Genomic DNA, 21,084 nt, shown 5'->3' with positions numbered 1-21,084 from the left:
GCAAGTTTTTTCTCAGCCTCTGCCTCAGCCTCTGCCTTCGTCTTGGTTAAATAGCCGAGGCAGACACGCGCATCGCGCGCCTCTTGACGCCAGACGACAAACCGGGCGCGCCAGCCAAGGCGCTCACGTGCCTCGCCATCATGTCCGGCACACCTTTTGATGAATTGGGCACGCCTTTTGATGGCACGCCTTTTGACAGATTGGGCACACCTTTTGAGGGTGCGACTTTTTAAGGGTCCGACAAGACTCTGTAAACTGTCCCGACATTGATTCCGGTTAGCTCCTTTATGGGTCCGACAAGACTCTGTAAACTGTCCCGACATAGATTCCGGTTAGTTTCTACAAGGGTCCGACAAGACTCTGTAAACTGTCCCGACATTGATTCCGGTTAGCTCCTTCATGGGTCCGACAAGACTTTGTAAACTGTCCCGACATTGATTCCGATTAGTTTCTCCAAGGGTCCGACAAGACTCTGTAAACTGTCCCGACATTGATTCCGGTTAGTTTCTACAAGGGTCCAGCAAGACTCCGTAAACTGTCACAACATTGTCTGCTACAACGGTCCGACATGACCCCATAAACTGTCTTCTACAACGGTCCGACATGACCCCATAAACTGTCTTCTACATCGGTCTGACACCGCCATCCAGTGTCCTCTACACCGTTATGACACCCCCATACAGTGTCTTCACCAATGGTCTGACACGACCATACAGTGTCTCCTATCATCTTTTCTTTTATGTATTCGTCTATTTTCTGTTTTGTTACTCTCTCCAAACTCAAGTTGGTTAGTTTCTATCCTCCTTGAGTTTGCGGGGGGCTGTTAGAATTTACCATCACCTACCACCGCTACCACCTCACCTACTCCACTAAACCTAACCCACTACACCACTACCACCTCACCTACTCCACTAAACCTAACCCACTACACCACTATCACCATCCACTACACACCATCCACTACACCTACATCTATATAAGGAACCATTTGTAATAGACAAAATATCAATCAATATATAAATCAATAATACATGAATTTTAACAGGAAGCGAAAAAATTAACGCTATGTTTGGTAGGGGGATTTGGGGAGGGATTTGGAAAGGGAAAGGGAAAATGTGTGTGAAACTAGGTGACATATAAGTATATTTTATTCACATTTCACCTACATTTTCCATTTCCCTTTCCAAATCCTTACTCAAATCCCCCAACCAAACACACCATAAGTCATAAATTAGTATGACCACTTCTAGAGATGAGCACTATGTCTTTGAAATTGACCCATTTTCAATGCTCTGAGAAATATTTTCCCACACTTCTTTGCCATGTTCATAATTTGGAAACTAAATTTGCAATTTTAGACACTTCGACAACAATTCTTGGACACCCCCCTTCCCTGAACAGATAACCTCACCCTTGCTAAAGGGATTCATGATCAATTTCTTGGAAATAAAATAGCCTGTCCTGAATGTGCCTTAATTTTATTCTAAAAGTAATTTGAAGCATGCAATGGACACTTCCAGCATAAATTAAATAAAAAAAATGGTAATAAAGGATAATTTAGCTAACTAGTGGCAGTACAGTAGTACTATTATGCATTATATCAGTTGCATTTGTTGACCTTCTTATTCTGTGTCATGCAGTAAGCAATATCAAAATATATATAATCAATCAAATGTACATAAACAGAAAATATATTAGTTTATTGCGGTGTCCTTTTTCAGTATTTTCCATTTCAATATGTCTGTATGCATAGTTGAAGCATTTGATATGGTGACAGGTTCTACAGCATGTTGAAAAGGTTGACATCAATAGTTTCTACACAAAAATCAAAGTTTAGCTGTCTATTCATGCCATTTGTCAAATTTGTAGCTGTCAACAAACTGAGGTGTTCTAATAAAGATAGTAACTTAGAAATATAACTAGTAATTGAAGTCTGCTGGCCTTCACTTTAGTCAAGTTGCAATTGTTGTCACGTTATGGTTCATTACTTCAATTCTTAATTCTGAAAATATTATTTTCTTTTGACAAGTACTTAACATTACATACAAGCCAAATCCACTAGGTTAGATGAAACTGAAAAAAAAGTGACTCTTATCATTTAGACAGACCATTTGAACTCTTTTAAACCCTCATGAGCATAACTGTTAGTAACTTGCAATTGACAATATGATCATATGATACGAAATGTTTTATATCTACATTACAGATAAGTATTGCAGCTTCTCAGTTTGTCAATGAAAAGCCATATAACAGTTCATATCAGGATTTCTATCCTCTGTAACACAGGACATGATTCCATCACTAAAATATTAGTCCAGGAACACTGTTCTTAAGAGTTGGCTGATAGAGATTTGACTTGGAATCTCTAGGCACACACCCTTCCTCAATCAAGTCGCAAAACATTAAAAATTTCAATGGAACTAAACCAGGCATGGACTGATCCAACTTACACAATTAGATATTGTACTGTGAGATGTATTGTGAAATGACTTGGTGCTAGCCATGATACACGTCTACATCAGTCATTGGTTATCCAAACTCCAAGCTTCCACACAGTCATTTCCTTTTTACTTTCATTCTTAACCCACACATCTTATAGACATCAGGCAGTCTTTTGCCATTGGCTTCTCATTCTGTTTCACCAAGTCTTATTTTACTTCTCACTCTTCTTATATTGTGCTATTGCATTGGCCGTCAAATCAATTAAAACCTATTATGTATCAACCATCAAACAAACTGGGCTCTTTCATAGTTCAAATAAGAATACACTAACTTGATCAGTTAAGCTTATTTCGCACCATATGCATAAGTCTCAAAATGAATACTAAGTATCTATCTGTTAGTAATATTCTCTAGTTGCTTTACAACACATCTTATATATGGTGTCTTTTGTTTGCCTCTTGAAGTTTATAAAATAATGTTTTAGAATTTTATGAGCCCTTTGCTTGTAGATTGATTCAAACCTGATACACAGTGAACAAGTCATCTTGGAAGCCCTTGAGGTGGTGTTTCATAAAACTGAAAACTAAAAACTGAAAATTAAGTACTGAAAAATGAATGCTGAACTTTTTAAACTGAAAAATTGTTTAATAAAACTGTCAAGTGCTGAACCAAAACAAATTGTTTGATATGTACAAGATGAAATTTGAATTTTATTATTTTCAAATTTTCCCAACCAATTTTTATATCGTGGTGGTGAGTTGGTCGTGGCGGCTGCGGCAGTGGTGCCAATGGCGATGGTGGTCGAGAGGGAGGGATAGTGGTTGTGGTGACGGTGGAGGGGTGGTGTAGTAGAGGTAGAGGGGTGGTGACGGTGGGGGCTATGGTACAGTGATGGTAGTGGATGTGGTGGTGAAATGATGGTGGTTCTATGGCAGCGGTGACGATGGTGATGCTATGGCAGCGGTGGCAATGGTGATGGAGGGTTATGATAGTGATGGTGGAGAGGTGGTGGTAGTAGCAACGGCAACTGTGTAGTGAAATGATGGTGGTGTCTATGGCAATAGTGCATGTTGATACTTATGCATAAGTAGTTAAAAATTTAATCATCATTAAGTAAAAATCATGCTAGTTAAAATTTTCTTAAATTTTAGTCTACATTTTAAGAGTAATTTTAGACTTTTAAGTGTTGTGAATTATGGTTATCAAATAGACTTAATTGATTTTCACTTGAAACATTTAAATTTAAACACTAAATTGGGTTATCAAACACCAGTACCAGTCAATGTCTCTTACTGTCACTTTAAAACATGAGGCCGATTCATGGATCCATGCACATTCCCGTATTTTCTTAGAATATTAAACAATGAAAGTTTTTATCATCCTAAACTCCAGAACCAATAAAATGGTGTGCAGACAAGTTTGTTCGAGACACCTGCTGAAATTTAGAGGCAGGTTACATCAAGAAGTTAACTAGTTTTCTTCTAATCAACAAATTTTAAAGGTGCCCTGGCATCCTCACAGTGAGGAATAAAAATCAAATTACATAAGGTAAACAAAACAAAACAAGTTAAAACTAAAAAGTGTGAAGTACATTAATCCATTATACCAAATATCACTAAAATTAAGCCATCTCTTTTTCGCCAAGCCCAAATAAAGCCAGCACTTGAAAAAAAAAATTAATCTATTTCTGATTAATACATATTCATTTTCTATCTGAAGATGATGCAGAAAAGCAGAATCTATGAGATAAGATTAATTTATGTTTAAGATGATAGTTTGTACCAACAGAAAAATTATGCATTGATTACACAAAATACAAGGATAAAGAACCTGCAGTGATGCTAGATTTCCTTCTGATAAAGCAGCCTGCTTCTTAAGCGCATCCATAGAACTGACAAGTGCCTCAATTTCAGAGTTCTTCGCAGCCAAAGCCTCACCCATGCTGGACTCCACTTTGGTCACTTCACTTTTGGCTGAAGACAAATCTTTCTGTAGCTGCTTTATGCGAACCTCATATGATTTACTGAGCTCTCTCTGTTATGGAGAACGTTAACTACTAAATAGCATTTCCTTAAAGGCAAACCTAATACAAGTGGAACTTTCAATTTCATTCAGGTCTCAAATTAAGAAAGGGGCATTGAATTTCACCTCTGCAGTGAGAAGCTCCTCTAATTGTGCATTTTCAGATTTGTATTCTTGAAGGCGTGACTGAAGTCCAGCACAAACCTAAAAATCATAAAGATAAACACTAACAGAGCATCCAAAAGGCAGAAATCTGAAGTGTAAAAAAACTTACATTGCTTAAGTTGCAAAGAAATTTATTCCAAAATTATTCAGTGAAGGTAAGAAAGTAGTACTGGAAAGAAGATACAAAAAGAAAGCCAAAACTTGAATCTCACTGCAGTTCACAGATGGAAGGGTAGTATGCACATACTCGAGCCTAAGTGTAACTTGTCAGCATTGCCATTCTAGCAATGGGGTTAGCTTTGTATAAACATATATGTATGTAGACACATGTATATATGAGAAAACCATGAATAGACTGAAATGATGTATGTAGTTTCAACCAAGACAGCAGAGAATGTTGCAAGGACTTCCAAAAAGTACAGAGCTCATGCCATAGGCACATCAAGCCTGATACCTAACAGATTCCATCAGAAACACTTTATGTGGATAAGTTACAATGCCTGAAAATAAATGCCAAAGCACAATTAAGCTTAATGTATTTAATGCAATTCAATGAAGGAACTACTGTCACATAAGCTATAGATAAATTTAGTTGTCAAACCTGTGGTAGATTCTGTCACACATACAACAATGCAACAGAGAATAAAACATATATTAACCTAATTTGACAAGGAAGTCAACACCTTTACTGGAATCTTTATTGGTCAGCTGGAAAAGTGGAGTCATACCAGTATTTTGGGAAGCATCCCCATTAGGCGCTTTCTAATTAATTGACCTCGTCAAAATAAATAAATAAATAAAATTTGTGGATCCATAACAGATTCACAAAGTCATTTAATAAATCGACTATGAAATGTCACAATGTTAGGGCTATCCTGATGACAACTTCCTAAGCTGGGAGCAAGGCCTCCTAGCTCAGGATCACCAGAGGATTTGTAACTTGGTTGCTACAGTTAAATAGTCTGTCGAGGTGCCTCGCCTTTCCCTCCCTTGAGGGGACCTGCAGCTTGACCAATTAGAAAGAAAGAAAACCAATGCACCACAACTTAGAAGGTGTATCATACCTATCTTATGCATCTCTCTTGATACAGCCCCCAAGGAATAACATAACTACCCCCAAACCGCCAGCCAACAGAAATAACTATCAGCAGAATCACTATGTCATTAGTGAAGTTCAGCATCTAAATGGAGGAAAAGACACTGGAGGCGGACGCTACATAAGGCATATTCCTATTTTTAACTACGCTTTCATTTTTATGTGTCAACTGTCAAAGCACTGCAATATTCCCTTTAAAAGACACTGGAGGCAGACGCTATATAAGGCATATTCCTATTTTTAACTACGCTTTCATTTTTATGTGTCAACTGTCAAAGCACTGCAATATTCCCTTTTCCTAATAGCTATAGAAAGCCATGCTTAGAGCCCTTTGCCCCTTTTTGTCTATGGACTGGGGACCGGCTCCTGTCTCTTCTGACTCTGGGGCTCGGTATTTCCTCAGTTTCATAGAGGATATCACTATAATTAGATGAAATGAAGTGTTGATAGTAATTGACCCCAATAGTAATAACATAGGACTGGTAAGGATTGATTCTTACCCGAGCTAACCTTGCCTCTTTTGATTGACCAGTGGAAATTGCAGTTTTAAGCAGCCCTTGAGCCTGCAACAAAACTAAAGTTAATATTCAATAAAAACCCCACATGGGAAACATTTCAGAAGATTTAAAGCTCATGAAATAACAAAGTTAGCATATATGTTTTTCCCTGTAATACATATTTTACCTCATCAAGTGCGTCTTGTACTTTTATGGGAGAAGAATCAGCTTTCTGCTCTTGTTGTTTCTTTTGATTGGAATGAGGTTCAACCTTGACATCAGCATCTTTCAGTTGCATATGAACTTTACTAGGTGCATCCACACTAATAGATTGAGACACCTCCTCATCAATTTTTGTAGGGGTACCTGCATCTCCAACCCTTATATTTGAACTAGAATCAACTGGAGGATCTTCATGGACGACCTCAACACCTTTGACAGCGATTGGTGAGGAGGAAACCCCCTCATAAACATCAGAAGAATCCTTGTTGGTAAGCTCGTCATTTGAAATCAAAGCATTTGCTTCTACATGGGGAACAGCAGCTGGCGCTTCCTCATGAACAGTGTCATGTTTCGCCTCTTCATTCAAGATTGATTCAGATAAAAGAGGGCCTGATATGGAGCCATCTTTCTCAACATTGTGTTGCTCCTCATTACTCTTTTGGGCATTAGAATTACTAGGACTAGTTCCATCATTTTCAATTGAGAAAACAACCCTATCTTTATCAGGCGCCACATCTGATTGTAATGTTTCTGAACTGTTTTGCTCAATTGAGGTATCAATTGTTTTAGCGGTTTCATTTGAGGAGGGTCTCTTTTGTGCCTACAAATGACCTAATTGTTATACAAGCCATACAATTCAAATTGTTTGTGACATGAATATATCAAAATACTACCCTAAGGCTAGAAGAACAACTGAAAATACCTTGGCTTTGGCCTTGGCCTTTAACCTTGTCCTCTTTGTTTGAGATCCTTGTCCATTAGAAGCTTAGTGGTTGAAAAGGGAAAAGCAGACAACAAAAAAGCACAAATCAACTATATGCACCAGCTATTTTCATTCAAAATAAGTGAAGTCTTTTCATAGTTGATATTGCACATCATGTTAATTTCTATATCAGTCATATGCATACAAAAGACATTAAGGTGAAATTATTGGAATTTGTACCAGAATACCAAGCCTATGACATCTTCGTCCACAAAAACTAAATAAATTGGTGAAAAAAACATTATGGTGGAAGTCAGTTCAGTAGCCTGACACTGTTTATTAGAGGAAGATTATAATAGATATAAATGATTCATTGAAAGAATCTGAGATCTATACCTGGCAATAGAGAATTTATCTGCTCATCTGGATTATCGCCGACAGCAAGCTTTGCCCTTCGATCTACAACTTCAAATAAATCTGATGCAACATAATTATGAACTTTTCAATTCTTGGAGTTCAAAATATGGTATAATGCAAAATAATCAAATTTTATTCATTACAAGAAGCAATGTTGATTCATAGAAAGGCGTAAGACCACATTAAAAACAAACATAAGAATGCAAGTCAAATATGTAAATATCCAAGAAGCGTGGATACGGACACGTGACACGACACAGACACGCCGACACGCTAATTTTCAAAAAATACAGGACATGACATATGGGGGACACGCGTGAAATATATAATTTTATATATTTATTATATGTTATATATATATGAACATATCATTCAAAGATAATAAAAAATATAATATGACACTAATCCCTATAAATTTGTATGGTTTTTGTTTTATTATTATATCCTAAGTTGTTTTGTTTAAAATTATAATTAGTTTTACATGTGTCTAATCAATAGACACGTGTGTTTAAGAGATATACACGTGTGTTCTCTAAGTGTTCAAAGAGTGTCCGGATCTTTAAAAAATAGGATACGTTTTGAAGAGTGTCGGACACGTGTCCGGAAAGTGTCCAAAGAATGTCGGTGTCCGACACGGACACAGACACGACACGGTTATGTTACCTTCTTAGAAGTGTCCGTGCTTCTTAGGAAAATATAATATACAAAAACTACTATAACTTATCAAATTACCCATCAACAAATTACAAAACCCTAAAGAAACTTACCACCTCACAGAGCTAATGGAAATTCCAGCCTATAAACCATATTGCAAACAGAATGCTACACAAATGAAAGGCCAATGAGGTATAAAAAGTTTCTTCTATTCAATGGAAAATTCTAAGAAAGCATTACCAATATAAAGAATTGGTGAAAAAATTCAAAACATTAATCAACCAAAATTCGCCTACACATTCGATGATTTGAAGAAGATGGGAGGAATCTCACAAGTTTTTCTCAATTATCTTAATTAAAATGGATGTAGAAGATCTATCAGCCATGTAGATAGAAAAATAAAGTTTTTAGCACGTCATTAATAGATAAATCCCTGTAAATCAAACTTTTTAATGCTCTTTTCAGGGTAACCAATTACCACAAAAAAAGAGTACCTTAATCATCTATGATCTAGGTTGACAGTCCAAGAGTATCTTCTGAATCACCCTCTATGCAGTGGTCTTAGCAAACATTAAAAAATAGCTAGTTAATCAAATCTTATAAACCTGCACTAACAAGCACCATCCTCTCAAACCTTAAATTAAGTGAAACTAATAGTCTACAACTCTACCCTTATCGTGCTCTATGCACCCTTTATCATCAAAATCTTACGATTTGCGATTCGATTCACGATTCATGCATAAATCGGTACGAATTTATGAGTGAATCTATTTTGAAATAGAATTTATAGTGAATTGCACGATTCACAATTGATAAATGTAAAAAATGATGTATTATTGATTGATGTATGTTTATGTTTACAATGAGTCCTATATATAGAAGATTAGAGGAGGTAGGTATGTAGTAGGTGGAGTAGTAGGTGGAGTAGGTGAAGTGGGTGGAGTAGGTGTAGTGGTAGGTTTTGGTAGTAGGTGAAGTGGGTGGAGTAGGTGTAGTGGTAGGTTTTGGTAGGTTTTTTTAACAGCCCCCCGCAAACTCAAGGGGGATAGGAACTAACCAACTTGAGTTTGGAGAGAGTAACAAAACAAGAAAATACATAAAATAAAGGAGGATAGGAGACACTGTATGGTCGTGTCAGACCGTTGGTGAAGACACTATATGGTGGTGTCATAACGTGGTAGAGGACACTGTATGGTGGTGTCATAACGTTGTAGAGGACACTGTATGGTGGTGTCATACCGTTGTAGCAGATAAAGTCTGGACAGGTGACGAGGTCACACCGGACCGATGTAGAAGCTAACCGGAATCAATGTCGGGACAGTTTACAGAGTCTTGTCGGACCCATGAAGGAGCTAACCGGAATCAATGTCGGGACAGTTTACAGAGTCTTGTCGGACCCCTAAAAAGTCGCACCCTCAAAAGGTGTGCCCAATCTTTCAAAAGGCGTGTCATCAAAAGGCGTGCCCAATCCATAAAAAGGCGTGCCATCAAAAGGCGCGCCCATGTTGTCGTCTAGCGCCGAGCGGCGCATGATGCGCGTGTCTGCCTCTTCGTCATGGTCTTTATAAACCGAAGCGGAGGCTGAGGCTTGGAAGCATAACAAACCAGTTGAAACCTCTTCGTTCTCTGAGAGCTTGTCGCTAAGAGCTGCAAATCTTGAAACACTCTGTAAACACTCTGTAACCAACCCTTCTCTGAAACACTCAGCAACCCATAACATGGCCTTGTCTTCCCGTTCAGCTACCCAGAATATGGCCTCTTCGTCCCATGGTCTGCTCACTCTCTTTCCTGACCTCAACGAGTCAACAAGAGAGATAACTGGTGCGGTGGCCAGTGAACCTCAACCAAGCGCCTCTGGTTTTGCTCCGTTGAACTTTCCGATGCAGTCGGTGGAGCAAAAAATGGCAGTGCAAACTGATATTGAGGCCAATCAATATACTTTGAAGTCATGTGTGCAGACTATGACGACGGTCACAAACCTGTCGCACCGGCTGCAGAGTAGGACAAATGAGGTGCAGCAGTTAAACGCCCAACTGGCTCTGCTCCAGCGCATGTATAAGGATGCGCGAGCAGAGATAAGTGTGCTAAAGGCGGAAAATAAGGAGCTGAAGCGGAAGGCCACCGTGATGTTCCGATTTGGAGGGTCGCCATATGCTGCAGTGGAGGAGCATGGAGTAGTGATCGTGCCCAGTGGAGTGGGAAACACGGAGGCAACACCGTCAAGGGCCGCCCAGGACGGAGGCAAGAAGAAGAGACCGGCGGCAGAGTAGAGAAGAAAAAATCCCGCCTGTGGATGTGGTTGTTTGGGTTTTGTTTGTGTTTTTTTTTATTTTTTTTTTATTTTTTTTTTTATTTTTATTATTATTTTTATTTTATTTTATTTTATTTTATTTTTTTTGTTTTTTGGTATGGTGGAACATGGTGATCGGGGTGAGTCCCAACATGAATAAAATGAGTTTGGTGTGCAGTGCTTCTGCTTTTGCGGCTTCTTCTTCTTCTTCCTTTTTTTTTTTTTTTTTTTTTTTGAAAATAAAAGAAAATAAATTTGAAGAGAAGTATGCGAATAAAATTGAAGAGAAATGTGTGAATGTGAAAGGAATAAAAAAAAAATAAAAAGGAAATGTAAGATTCAAATTTGTTTGATCGGGTCCTACCACTAATGGAAAAGTAAGCTGATGGGTGTGCAAACCAGTTGATGTTTCGATTTCTTTTCAAAAGATGGAGTAACATAAATATAAAAAAGAAAAGAAAGTGGAGTGGGGAACAGGAGTGTAATGAAAAAGAAAAAATATAGGTTGGAGAATCTGAGCAACGTGGGAAACAGGAGTGTGGGGAAAGAATAAAAAAGAAAAAGTATAGGTTGAAGAGTGGGTCACATGGGAGAGAGAAAAACAACACACATATGCATGTGCTCTCTCTTGGGCCAGGAGCTCCAGCAATAAATACCTTTCCACTGTTGACAGTAGCTACTAATGCAACATGTTGTTGATCTCGACCAAACTCATAAAAGTAGTAAGTCCTGAAACCTTCGTCTTCTTTAATTTTTATTGAGCGAGCAGAGTATAGAGTTGACCCACCTGGAACAAATATTTTTGCTGCTTCCTTCAATGAACCCAAATCTGTTATATCTTTAGCCTCTAAAAAGGTGATCTTGAGGTGATTGGATGGGCGAATGACAACACTTAAAACTTCAGATCCATCTGAAGATGCAAACCGTGCTGCAAAGGTCTTTGGCTTAGCCTTATCTCCATAAAGAGATAATCCAGCATTATAATCCTCGGGCTCCATGATGTCCTCGAACTGAGGAGGAACGCGAATGGCAAAGCCGCTGCCATAGAACTGGAACCAAGACTTGGTGTTCGCAATGCCCGAAAGAATCGACTTTGAGGGCGATTTTTCGGCCAAGGAAACGAGAATTGGGTAGTGAAGAGTTAGAGAGAGAAAACAAAGAGAAGCAGTGTGGAAGACGAAAGAGAAGTATGGGCATGAGCATGAGAGAGAGTAGGGATTAAGATGCCATTCATGGCTGGTAGTAACTCAAGAAGGATTTCCCAGACATGGATGTCATTGGCATCTCTGGAAACTTTTGCTCGGATAAGAAGCCAGCAGCAGTGAACTGGATTGAAGGGCGTGGAAAATCAGTTGTTTGTGAAGCAATCATCAAAGAAGAGATAGTGAAGAAGGTATGTGTAGACAATTCTAGCGGACTAGGTTGAGGTCCGGCGGGCGGCCAAGGCGAGGGTGCCGCCCGCCGGTGAAGCGAAAAATACTAAGTGTTTAACCTTGCTCTGATACCATGTAAAAAATGATGTATTACTGATTGATGTATGTTTATGTTTACAATGAGTCCTATATATAGAAGATTAGAGGAAGTAGGTATGTAGTAGGTGGAGTAGTAGGTGGAATAGGTGAAGTGGGTGGAGTAGGTGAAGTGGGTGGAGTAGGTGTAGTGGTAGGTTTTGGTAGTAGGTGAAGTGGGTGGAGTAGGTGTAGTGGTAGGTTTTGGTAGGTTTTTTTAACAATAAATGATTCAATTTAACTTTTTATGATTCATGCAAATTTTGAAACTATTGCGTTTGACATATTTTGACTCCTTTTATATTTGTTAATGAAAATGACATTATACAACTTCTAAAAGTCTTAACCTCTTCTAGTTATTTTTTTCCCTTAAAAAAGTCATAATACATCTTCAAAAGAAATTTAAGGTTCAAGTAACAAGCACTCATGAATTATCTATTGTTATTTTAGTGAAATAAATATGGTTTAATATTACATAGGTGAAGTTAGTCAGACCCACTTGTTCAACAAATTTTTTTTAAACTTTTTTTAAATAGTAAGCATACATACCTTTTAAAGTGCTTTACGTCTTAAAATAAAGGATTCTATTCTATTTAATTCTTTCTTCTTATTATACACTAGATAAGGTTTCTAGGTCCACTTTTTTAATGTCAAGTGAGATTATGTAATCATGTCCTTATATAAGAACTATTTTATAACAAAACAAATCAATTTTTTTTTATTTATTTATTTTTTGTATGTATGATTATTTAACATTAATTTTTATAATTTGTATTGAATCTTAACAATTGTCGATTTGATTCGATTCATGATTTACAAAATTAAGATTTCAATTCATGATACGCTTCTCAATTTGACAATTATGATTTCACCTACTAGAACCAAGGTTGGCCCTGAGTTTTATAGCGCTCTAAGTGAACTTCCAAGATGGGGCTGTTTTATATATTTACTAAAAAAAGGTTTGAGGGTAAAATGGTAAGCTAAGTAGCCACAATTTTTTTTGTTTTCTAGTACCCACATAAAGTTTACTTGCATATATAATCACTAAAATTATAGACTAGAATTTACTTAAATTAAACATGAAGAAATCATTACAAGAATTAAAAAAGTAAAAAATTGGTTTTGTTGCTTTATAGTTTAGCACAAACCCGTTTACAAAAAATAAATAAATAAAATACCAAACAAATTCTAAAGTATAATAACAAATAAAAATTGGACCAACTGCAGCAAAGTATCACTTAAACATTAATTTTCGCATATTTTTAGTTGCAAAATTACTAATTAAGCTTGCATAATCTAATTAGATTAGGCCTATTTTTGACCTACTACCTTAAATTATGTAGAAGCCTTATTTTTATATAGAATTTGAGTCCCATGGCAGCCTTGGTGGTCTGCTCTCAGGGCCGGCATTGACTAGAACAAACAATCTTGCAGGTAAAATGGCACATGTTAATCATAAACAAGGTTAGTAAACATTTCTTCACCCAAAATAAATCACCAAGTAAAATCAATATGCCAGAATTTCGCCATGTTTCCGACAAACCAAATGTATTTCTCCACCTCCTCCTCCTCCTCCTCCTCCATGTTTGTGTAGTAGTAACCACTATTTTCCCAGCTCATCACTATTCCAGCCATGAAGTTCCATACCAAAGTAATTCTCTTATTTTAAAGGTTTCATTTCTCACCAAAAGTGGTAAGATTTTGTGAGAAATAAGCTGATTGATTGTGTATGTGTCACCCATATCTCTATATCACATTCTTTGCTTCCAGAGTCATCCAAACATAATAGTGAAAAAACACAATCTTTTTTTTTTTCTTTTCTTTTCTCACCTAGATGAGAGGCCACAATCATTTCTTTTTTCTTAACCCACGATCCAAATGGAGCCTTAGTCCAATCTAAAAATATACTGGGAAAATATTGTTGATATTTTTCCAATAGTTCCCCAAAAAAGTTCCCTAACTAATATAATCATCAGTCACCTAGGAACTAAGTTATTTACCTAAACACGAAATTGCCGAAGTGAACACACGGTGCATATTAGGAGAAATTACAAATGCAGCTAGATCCGCAACACCCAACCAAAATTAACCAGGTAATAATATGAAGCTCCATACAAAAATGGATCCATCAAGATACACATTACATTACCTATATCCCATCAAAATCAAAATTAAATAAATTCAATCAAAAAATGCCAAAATCTGCATACATACATAAGTATGAGGCCCATTCCACCAAAGATCAGACTCTATATATATCAAACACACAAATGCACCATAACCATATGCATATATATATATATATATATATATAGAGAGAGAGAGAGAGAGAGAGAGAGAGAGAGAGAAAGAGAGAGCATACCTTCGGCGGCTTTGAGCCACGCAGCCATGGAAAGAAAAGAATTCGAATTCGAAACCGAAACAGTGGTGACCTAGAGATCTATTGAGGTGAAAACAAATGGAGCGAACATGGAACGGGGTTTCGAATTGAGAATCGACTGTGCTTAGAGCTTGATTGATTGATTGATTAGGGGGTTGATATGAAGAGATCAGGAGATTTTGGGGGGTTTGTTGGAATCCAAAAACCGCTGGGGCGATTGCTTGACTTGGGGTTAGAGTCACCACCTGACACACAACATGAATTTTTTTTTGTGTTTCAATCGGGGTGAGTCGTTAGTTGGAAGGTATGTTTGTGTATGCTACAATCCAATCCAACCCAATCTAAGAAATAACACTTCAAAAACAAAAAAGTTGTTACAAAATAAAATAGGATTAATTAATTACTCTTAACTAATAAATATAGTAGAATCAATTACAATTAATATTTAGTCATTTTTTTAATTTTAGCTCTTAATTTTTTTTTAAATTTTTTTTCTCAATTTATTCTAAAAATTAATGATATATTGATAGTCACATTAAATAAAAATATTTTCAAAAAATTACAAAAAAAACTCATAAAATTTTATCTTTGCAACAAAATAAATCCTGAATTTTTTATTTTGTCAGTGTAAATCTTAAATTTTAAATTTATTTTCAATTTAAACCATTTACATGTTTTCATTAAGTAAAATCATCAATAAAAAAAGAAGTATTTTAATCATTAACTCAATAAAAAAATAATATTTTAGACATTTTATTATATTTACATTGAGTTTAATAATTAAAATATTATTTTTTTATTAGTTTTATTTGATAAAAATAGGATAATGGTTTAAATTGGAAAAAAAATAAAATTTAAATTGACAAAATTAAAAATTCGGAATTTATTTTGTTAGAATATTCAAACTCTATGATTTATTTTGTAATTGTTTCAAATATTTTATTATATATAACTCATACTCACACAAATGCAAAACCTAATATAATAATTTTTGTGTTATATAGTAGTTAATGTAGCATTTTTTATTTAATTTTAAACATAAGTTAATTTAAAAAAAAAACTTGAAACGTGAAATGTAAGATTGAGAAATAATATAAATTTTAAAGATCAAATGAAAAAATAACGAAACGAACAAATGTAATTTATCAAAAAGAAATTGATGCTGAGTTGGGCTTGAAAATTGGGCTTATAAGGCCTTACGAGCTATTGTCCATGGTTTGGGTCCAGATACTTTGATCTCATTGGGTTTCTATTCTACCCATTGCTATAAGAGTTATTGGGCTCATAGGGCCATACCAGATATTGCCCAAGGTTTGAGCCCAGAGATTTTGATTAAACCTTCATTTGTAACTATTTTTTTTTCAATTTCAATTTCTCCAATTTCAAAAAATTAAACCTTCATTTGTAACTATTTTTTTTCCGTCTTTTTTCTTTGTTTGTTCGCTAGATTGAATCCGAAGTAGTAAACAAATAAAATTAGATAAACTTAAAAAAAGAAAAAACAAAATAGTTCCCATTATTCTAATTTTACAGTCTTTCGTTTAATTCAGTTGGATCACATGAAAATCTCACAAAAAAATTGTGATTACACAATAATTATACATCTATTTTTTTCCCTTTCAATTTGTAGCCAACCAATATGCCAAATTGAATTAAGTACTGAAAGGTACAATTGTGGAACCAAGACTATCACATGAAAACAAGCCTTTCAATCAAAGTATAGGTATGTGCATGAACTTTAAAAAACAGGTATTAGCATATTCATAAATTGAAAATGAAACAAGAGAGAGAAAGTGAAGAAATAAGGAACACTCAAGTCTAGAAGACACCCTCCCTTTTCCATCATCCATCAAAGTAGTGACATTGTTTGCTAATGATGGATTACCAGGGCGGCTTTGGGCATAAGCTGGCAAAACCGCTGCTTTGGGTTCCGTAAAATTGAATAAAAAAAGTTCTCAAAATTTTATTAATTATTATATTGGCCTATAAAAAAAATATCTCATTGAAATTTAAAAGGTCTTGACAAAATTCAGTTATGATTTAAAATTAATAGATGGTTGATATGACAAATTATTTAAAAATAATAGATTTTTTTTAATTATTAGAAGAAAAAAAAACTTATTGAAGTGGTAAATTATTTAAAATTATTGAATGGTTATTTTTCAAATGTATGAATTATATATAGAATACGATTATATGTCAAATGAAAGATTAAATATATTAGTAATTTTATTTATAAAAAATGAATAACTTATAAGTTCGATTATGGGAACTAGATTAATAATTTTATAGATAAAAATGCCAGAAAAATGATGTTACAATTTGTTTACTTTTTATTTGATTCTTCAGTTTAAATTATTTTGATTATTTTTCTTATTGTAAACTTTAATGTATATTTAAATAAATTTTAATAGATATATATATTGGAATAACTTTTTTACGAGTATTGTCAAATACTAAAGAGAAAAAAAAAAAAATTAAACGCATAATTATTTTTAAATATATATATATATGAAGACTCCACCTCAAAAAATTAAGTCTGAGCCGATCTGAGGATTAGTATACCTTAAGCTAAGATCTACAACCACAACCTAGTTGAAATATCCATCCCATCTACCACTTCATCAATAAAAGTCCATCAACGTCCATACGCCAATCATGGGCCATGAAACCATGGATGTGCTTTGAATCATGGTAGTATATATATATATAGTTAGATTACATTATTGTTATCACTTTTGAAGTTAGAAAAAATATATAGATTTCACAATTTTAATATAATTATGTAGATGATATAGAGATATAAATAAATAATATGAAATGTATATTTTAATGTGAAAGATATAGTTATATTATTTTCCTATCAGTAAGACTGAAGAATTTCTAATAAAGTAGAGGTTCAATGTTAGATAAATTAAAACTTTACAGGACCCCGATAGAATTATGCAAAACTTTGGGTATTACGTTATTAGTCTATTTAGTTTGAGTCAAATTTCACTTTAATTTCTGAAAATTCAATTTCATCAATTTAGACCATAGTTTCAATTTTGTTTACATATGGTCCTTCCGTCAGTTATTGTTAACATTTTTGACGGAAAACAACACATGCGAAATAAGAGGAATTAAAGTGAAATTCAAAAGAAACCCTAAGAACTATTGATATAAATTATTAATATTATTTTATTGTAAAGGAATTGTTAAAATTTCTACGTTTCAGGTGGCATTTTTTCCATTAAAAATTGTAAAGACAATTGATAAGGGATCGCATTAAACAAAATAAAAAATGCGAGGTTTAAATTGATAAAATTGAAGCTAAAGGGATTACAATAAAAATTTGTAAAAATTAAAGGGACTAACAGTTTAAATTACTTTCAACCTATCAAATACAAATACAATTTCCCCTACAAATTAAAGCAAAACAATAATTTGGCCATGACCTGAAAAGTGTCATGCAGTTAAATAATATATATATATATAATTTTGTTAACGAGTTCCTTAAAAATATTTATTTAAAAACTTAAAAAATAATTATGTATTTTTGGATAAGATATATTTGTAGTGCCTAAAATTTATCTTTTATATGTATTTGATCCATATAGTTTTGATTAGGTCAATTTTGCTTTTTAATTTTTTTTATACCGTGTCAATTTAATTCCACTTGTTTAAAAATTAGATAAAAGATCAAGGGTTATATTTTTACTTTTAAAAGGAAATAAACTAGTTCAAGTTAGACCATAACCCCTCAACGAAAATGAATCAAGAGTAAAATGATGATTTCAAAAGGAAATAAATTATTTCAAATTAGATGATAATCTCTCATTCATTTTTATGAGAGTGAAATGAACTAGTTCATCGGTTGATTTTAATACAATTTTTAAAAGGATATTATCAATTAGATTAAATTCATACAATATAAAGAGTTTAATAATAAAATGATACAAAATTAGAAGAATCAAATTAATCATATAAGAGGTAAACTAGAAGATTACAACTACTATGTCTTATATTCTTTATTGAATCGATTGTCGTATAACGATTTTGAACATATCTCAATATTTTCATTCATTGCATGAACAAATGATTAATTGGAAAAGCTTTGCGTGCCAAGTATGAATCAATGTTCATATGACACGAGTCATCATCTATTTTGAAGCTTTAAAAAATTTTAAAAATAACATTCACAGAATGTGAATGACAATGTGTTTTTGGTAACGAGAGTTATGGTCTCTTTTGGGAAATGAGTTGAAAGTTATTTTTTAATTTTTAACTTATTTTGGATTATATCGTGTTTTATATTTTTTACATATTTTTTTTTCTTTAAAAATAATAAAATAAAAAAATAATCTTTTAACTATTTTTCTAAAATAACTCTATATAGCCTTTTGTAGAGGATAAACATTAAAACGAGTTTATCATTAAGAGAGAGAGAGAGAGATCCATTTAGTGCTTGATAGAGACTCTTCTTTAATCATGGAGTTGGAGCACTACCACCACAATCTTCCCACCTACTCTTTGTTAGAGTCGCTTTCTCCGCTAGCCTTTTTCTTCATGATTTAAAAGCCAAACAACACGTTATTTTACTTCCAACCTAAGTTCTCTATAAAATTTGAATCAATAATTATATACTGATACAGAATCAATCATTAATAATAATAATAAGAAGAAGAAGAAGGTGTTTGGCATACAATTAAAAACGTTATTTTTTTTATTTTTTATTTTTTATTTTTTATATCTGTAATGATGTTTTCTGTTTTGTTTATACTGGAAAATTCAAAACTACGGCTTCTTTTTTTATTTTTGGTAATTTTTTATTTTGAAATTCTTTTATCAAGGTTTGTCAAACAAGATAATAATAATAATAACTATGAGTTTTATTAAAAAATGACAAAATTTCACTGTGCTCATTGTTATGAAACAGTGAAAGACATTGAAATATCAACCAGCACAATGTTCAAAGGTTAAAAATTGTTTGTGGGACAATTGCAGAAATTAGATACTTAATTTCAAATTTAGGGTTAAACATTTCAAAATTGAGTACAAATTCAATTCAATTATTGAAAATCCCTCATTATAAAAAATTTAACTAATTGGAAAACAGTGAAATTTCATTTACTGCTTGTTTCAAGCCCCAATATCATATGTATAGAAAGAAAAGAAAAGAACAGGTTTGAAAAAAAAAAAAAAAAAAAAAAAAAAAAAAAAAACAAACAAACAAACAAACAAACAAACAAACAGAGCATAACCAAGTTGATGTTGCCTCGCATACATAGGAAAATTCCAAAATTGGAAGCTAAAAATTCCAAAATTTTGGGACAATTGCAAAACCGAGCACCTAATTTCATATTTAGGACTAAAAATTTCAAAGATATAAGGGTGTCTTGAAAAGATGATTAAAAGCTACTTTTTGATTTTTTTTTTTTTGATTTTTTGGTGAGAGAGGAAAGTGTGTTAAAAGCCTGGAAAGTGGCTTTTAACCCACTTCCCAAAACACCCCATACACTACAATTTTAATATATCTCTACTGACAAATTATTTGTTTCCTAAACATAGAATTTATCTCTTTTTTTTTTATATAAGAAAATTTATCAGTTTTTTGACACTGAAATTTTATTGTTATAGTGAAATTTCACTTGGGATAACAAAACAATGAAAATTTCAATTAGGCTAAAATTTGCTATTAGTACATACTATATACAACAATACATACTTCTATATTTATTTTTTCAATATTTCTTTTGCTTGGGGAGTTGAATCTATATTTACAATTATTCACCTATATGATTTGAATGAAGTAAATAACATGAAAAAGTTCTTCTAGAAGACTAAAAGAACAAGAAGCATGACCAGGTTTGATGTGCTAGCATGATTATTCATGGATGTCAGCTGCTGTGGAGAGAGGAGAGCCATTGTTTGATGTACTATGTTGGAATATAGAATGATTTCTTTGTTTCTAGTGCGAAGCATATGCTATTGTTGTGTTGGCCTACAAAAACCATGGGTACCTGTAAAAAGCCTTTTTAAATTATTTAAAAAAAAAAAAAACCACTAATATGGAATCCAATTATAGAATTAGACACAATTGTCTCATGAGGTTATGTGCGATTCTATGATTAAATTTTTTGCCTTCAGTTTTTTTTTTTTTTTTTTTTTTTTAAATATCATTATGCACTCCGTGTAAACTATGAAGACACTAAACTTACACGTTGAAAACTTCCTATATTTGTTGCCATATGATATTTGTGCTAGTGATTCCATAGCAAGATTTAGCACATGATATGGGTGATTGGCGATCTCGACCGGTTGATTGTTATATACTAATCTTGAAGAATTAATTGGTGCAAAATGAATATTACAAGGATGATATTTAGGGTTGGTTTAGGATATTCTAAAAAAGTGCACTTTTTGACTTATTAACTTATATGGATTGGGTTTGATGTGATGTGTTAGAGAAGTAATGTGATTTAAATAAGATGATGTGACTTAAATAGGATAGTGCCTATTTGACTTTTTTAAGTTATACCAAACCAATCCTTAATCTTACAATCATGTCAAATATAATACTATGTCACAAACTAGTATTTATCTTTTTATATTTGTAGTAATAATCAAAACAAATGTAAATTATTTAATGACGGCCAATTTAGTAACTTAGTTGTTCAAAAATTATTTCTATCTATAATTATAAAAG

At 33.7% G+C, this 21,084-nt stretch overlaps 1 protein-coding gene across 3 annotated transcripts in view; it reads right to left on the bottom strand.

Moving 5' to 3' along the window:
- Positions 1-14,820, bottom strand: part of LOC114281376 (golgin Putative 1) — a 28,327-nt gene extending 13,507 nt beyond the window's left edge. For 2 of the 3 annotated variants that reach the window (XR_014330496.1, XM_082870427.1), the window contains exons 1-7: positions 14,379-14,784; positions 7,544-7,624; positions 7,148-7,209; positions 6,410-7,045; positions 6,226-6,288; positions 4,591-4,668; positions 4,273-4,476 (exon numbers count right to left, since the gene is read on the bottom strand). Coding sequence is in view for 2 of the 3 variants with exons in the window: in XM_082870427.1 (XP_082726553.1) it covers positions 4,273-4,476; positions 4,591-4,668; positions 6,226-6,288; positions 6,410-7,045; positions 7,148-7,209; positions 7,544-7,624; positions 14,379-14,406 (1,152 nt within the window). In the remaining variant the exon portion in view is untranslated. Of the gene's footprint in view, positions 1-4,272; positions 4,477-4,590; positions 4,669-6,225; positions 6,289-6,409; positions 7,046-7,147; positions 7,210-7,543; positions 7,625-14,378 lie in introns of all 3 variants that reach the window. The other variant, XM_082870428.1, reaches the window with a different exon arrangement.
- Positions 14,821-21,084: the final 6,264 nt, after the last annotated feature.

This window comes from Camellia sinensis, chromosome 5 (genome assembly GCF_055761805.1).
Source record: "Camellia sinensis isolate YWXY chromosome 5, ASM5576180v1, whole genome shotgun sequence".
NCBI classification, from domain to species: Eukaryota; Viridiplantae; Streptophyta; class Magnoliopsida; order Ericales; family Theaceae; genus Camellia; species Camellia sinensis.
The sequence above is the reverse complement of the archived record's forward strand: the minus strand, read 5'-3'. Positions and strand labels throughout refer to the sequence as shown.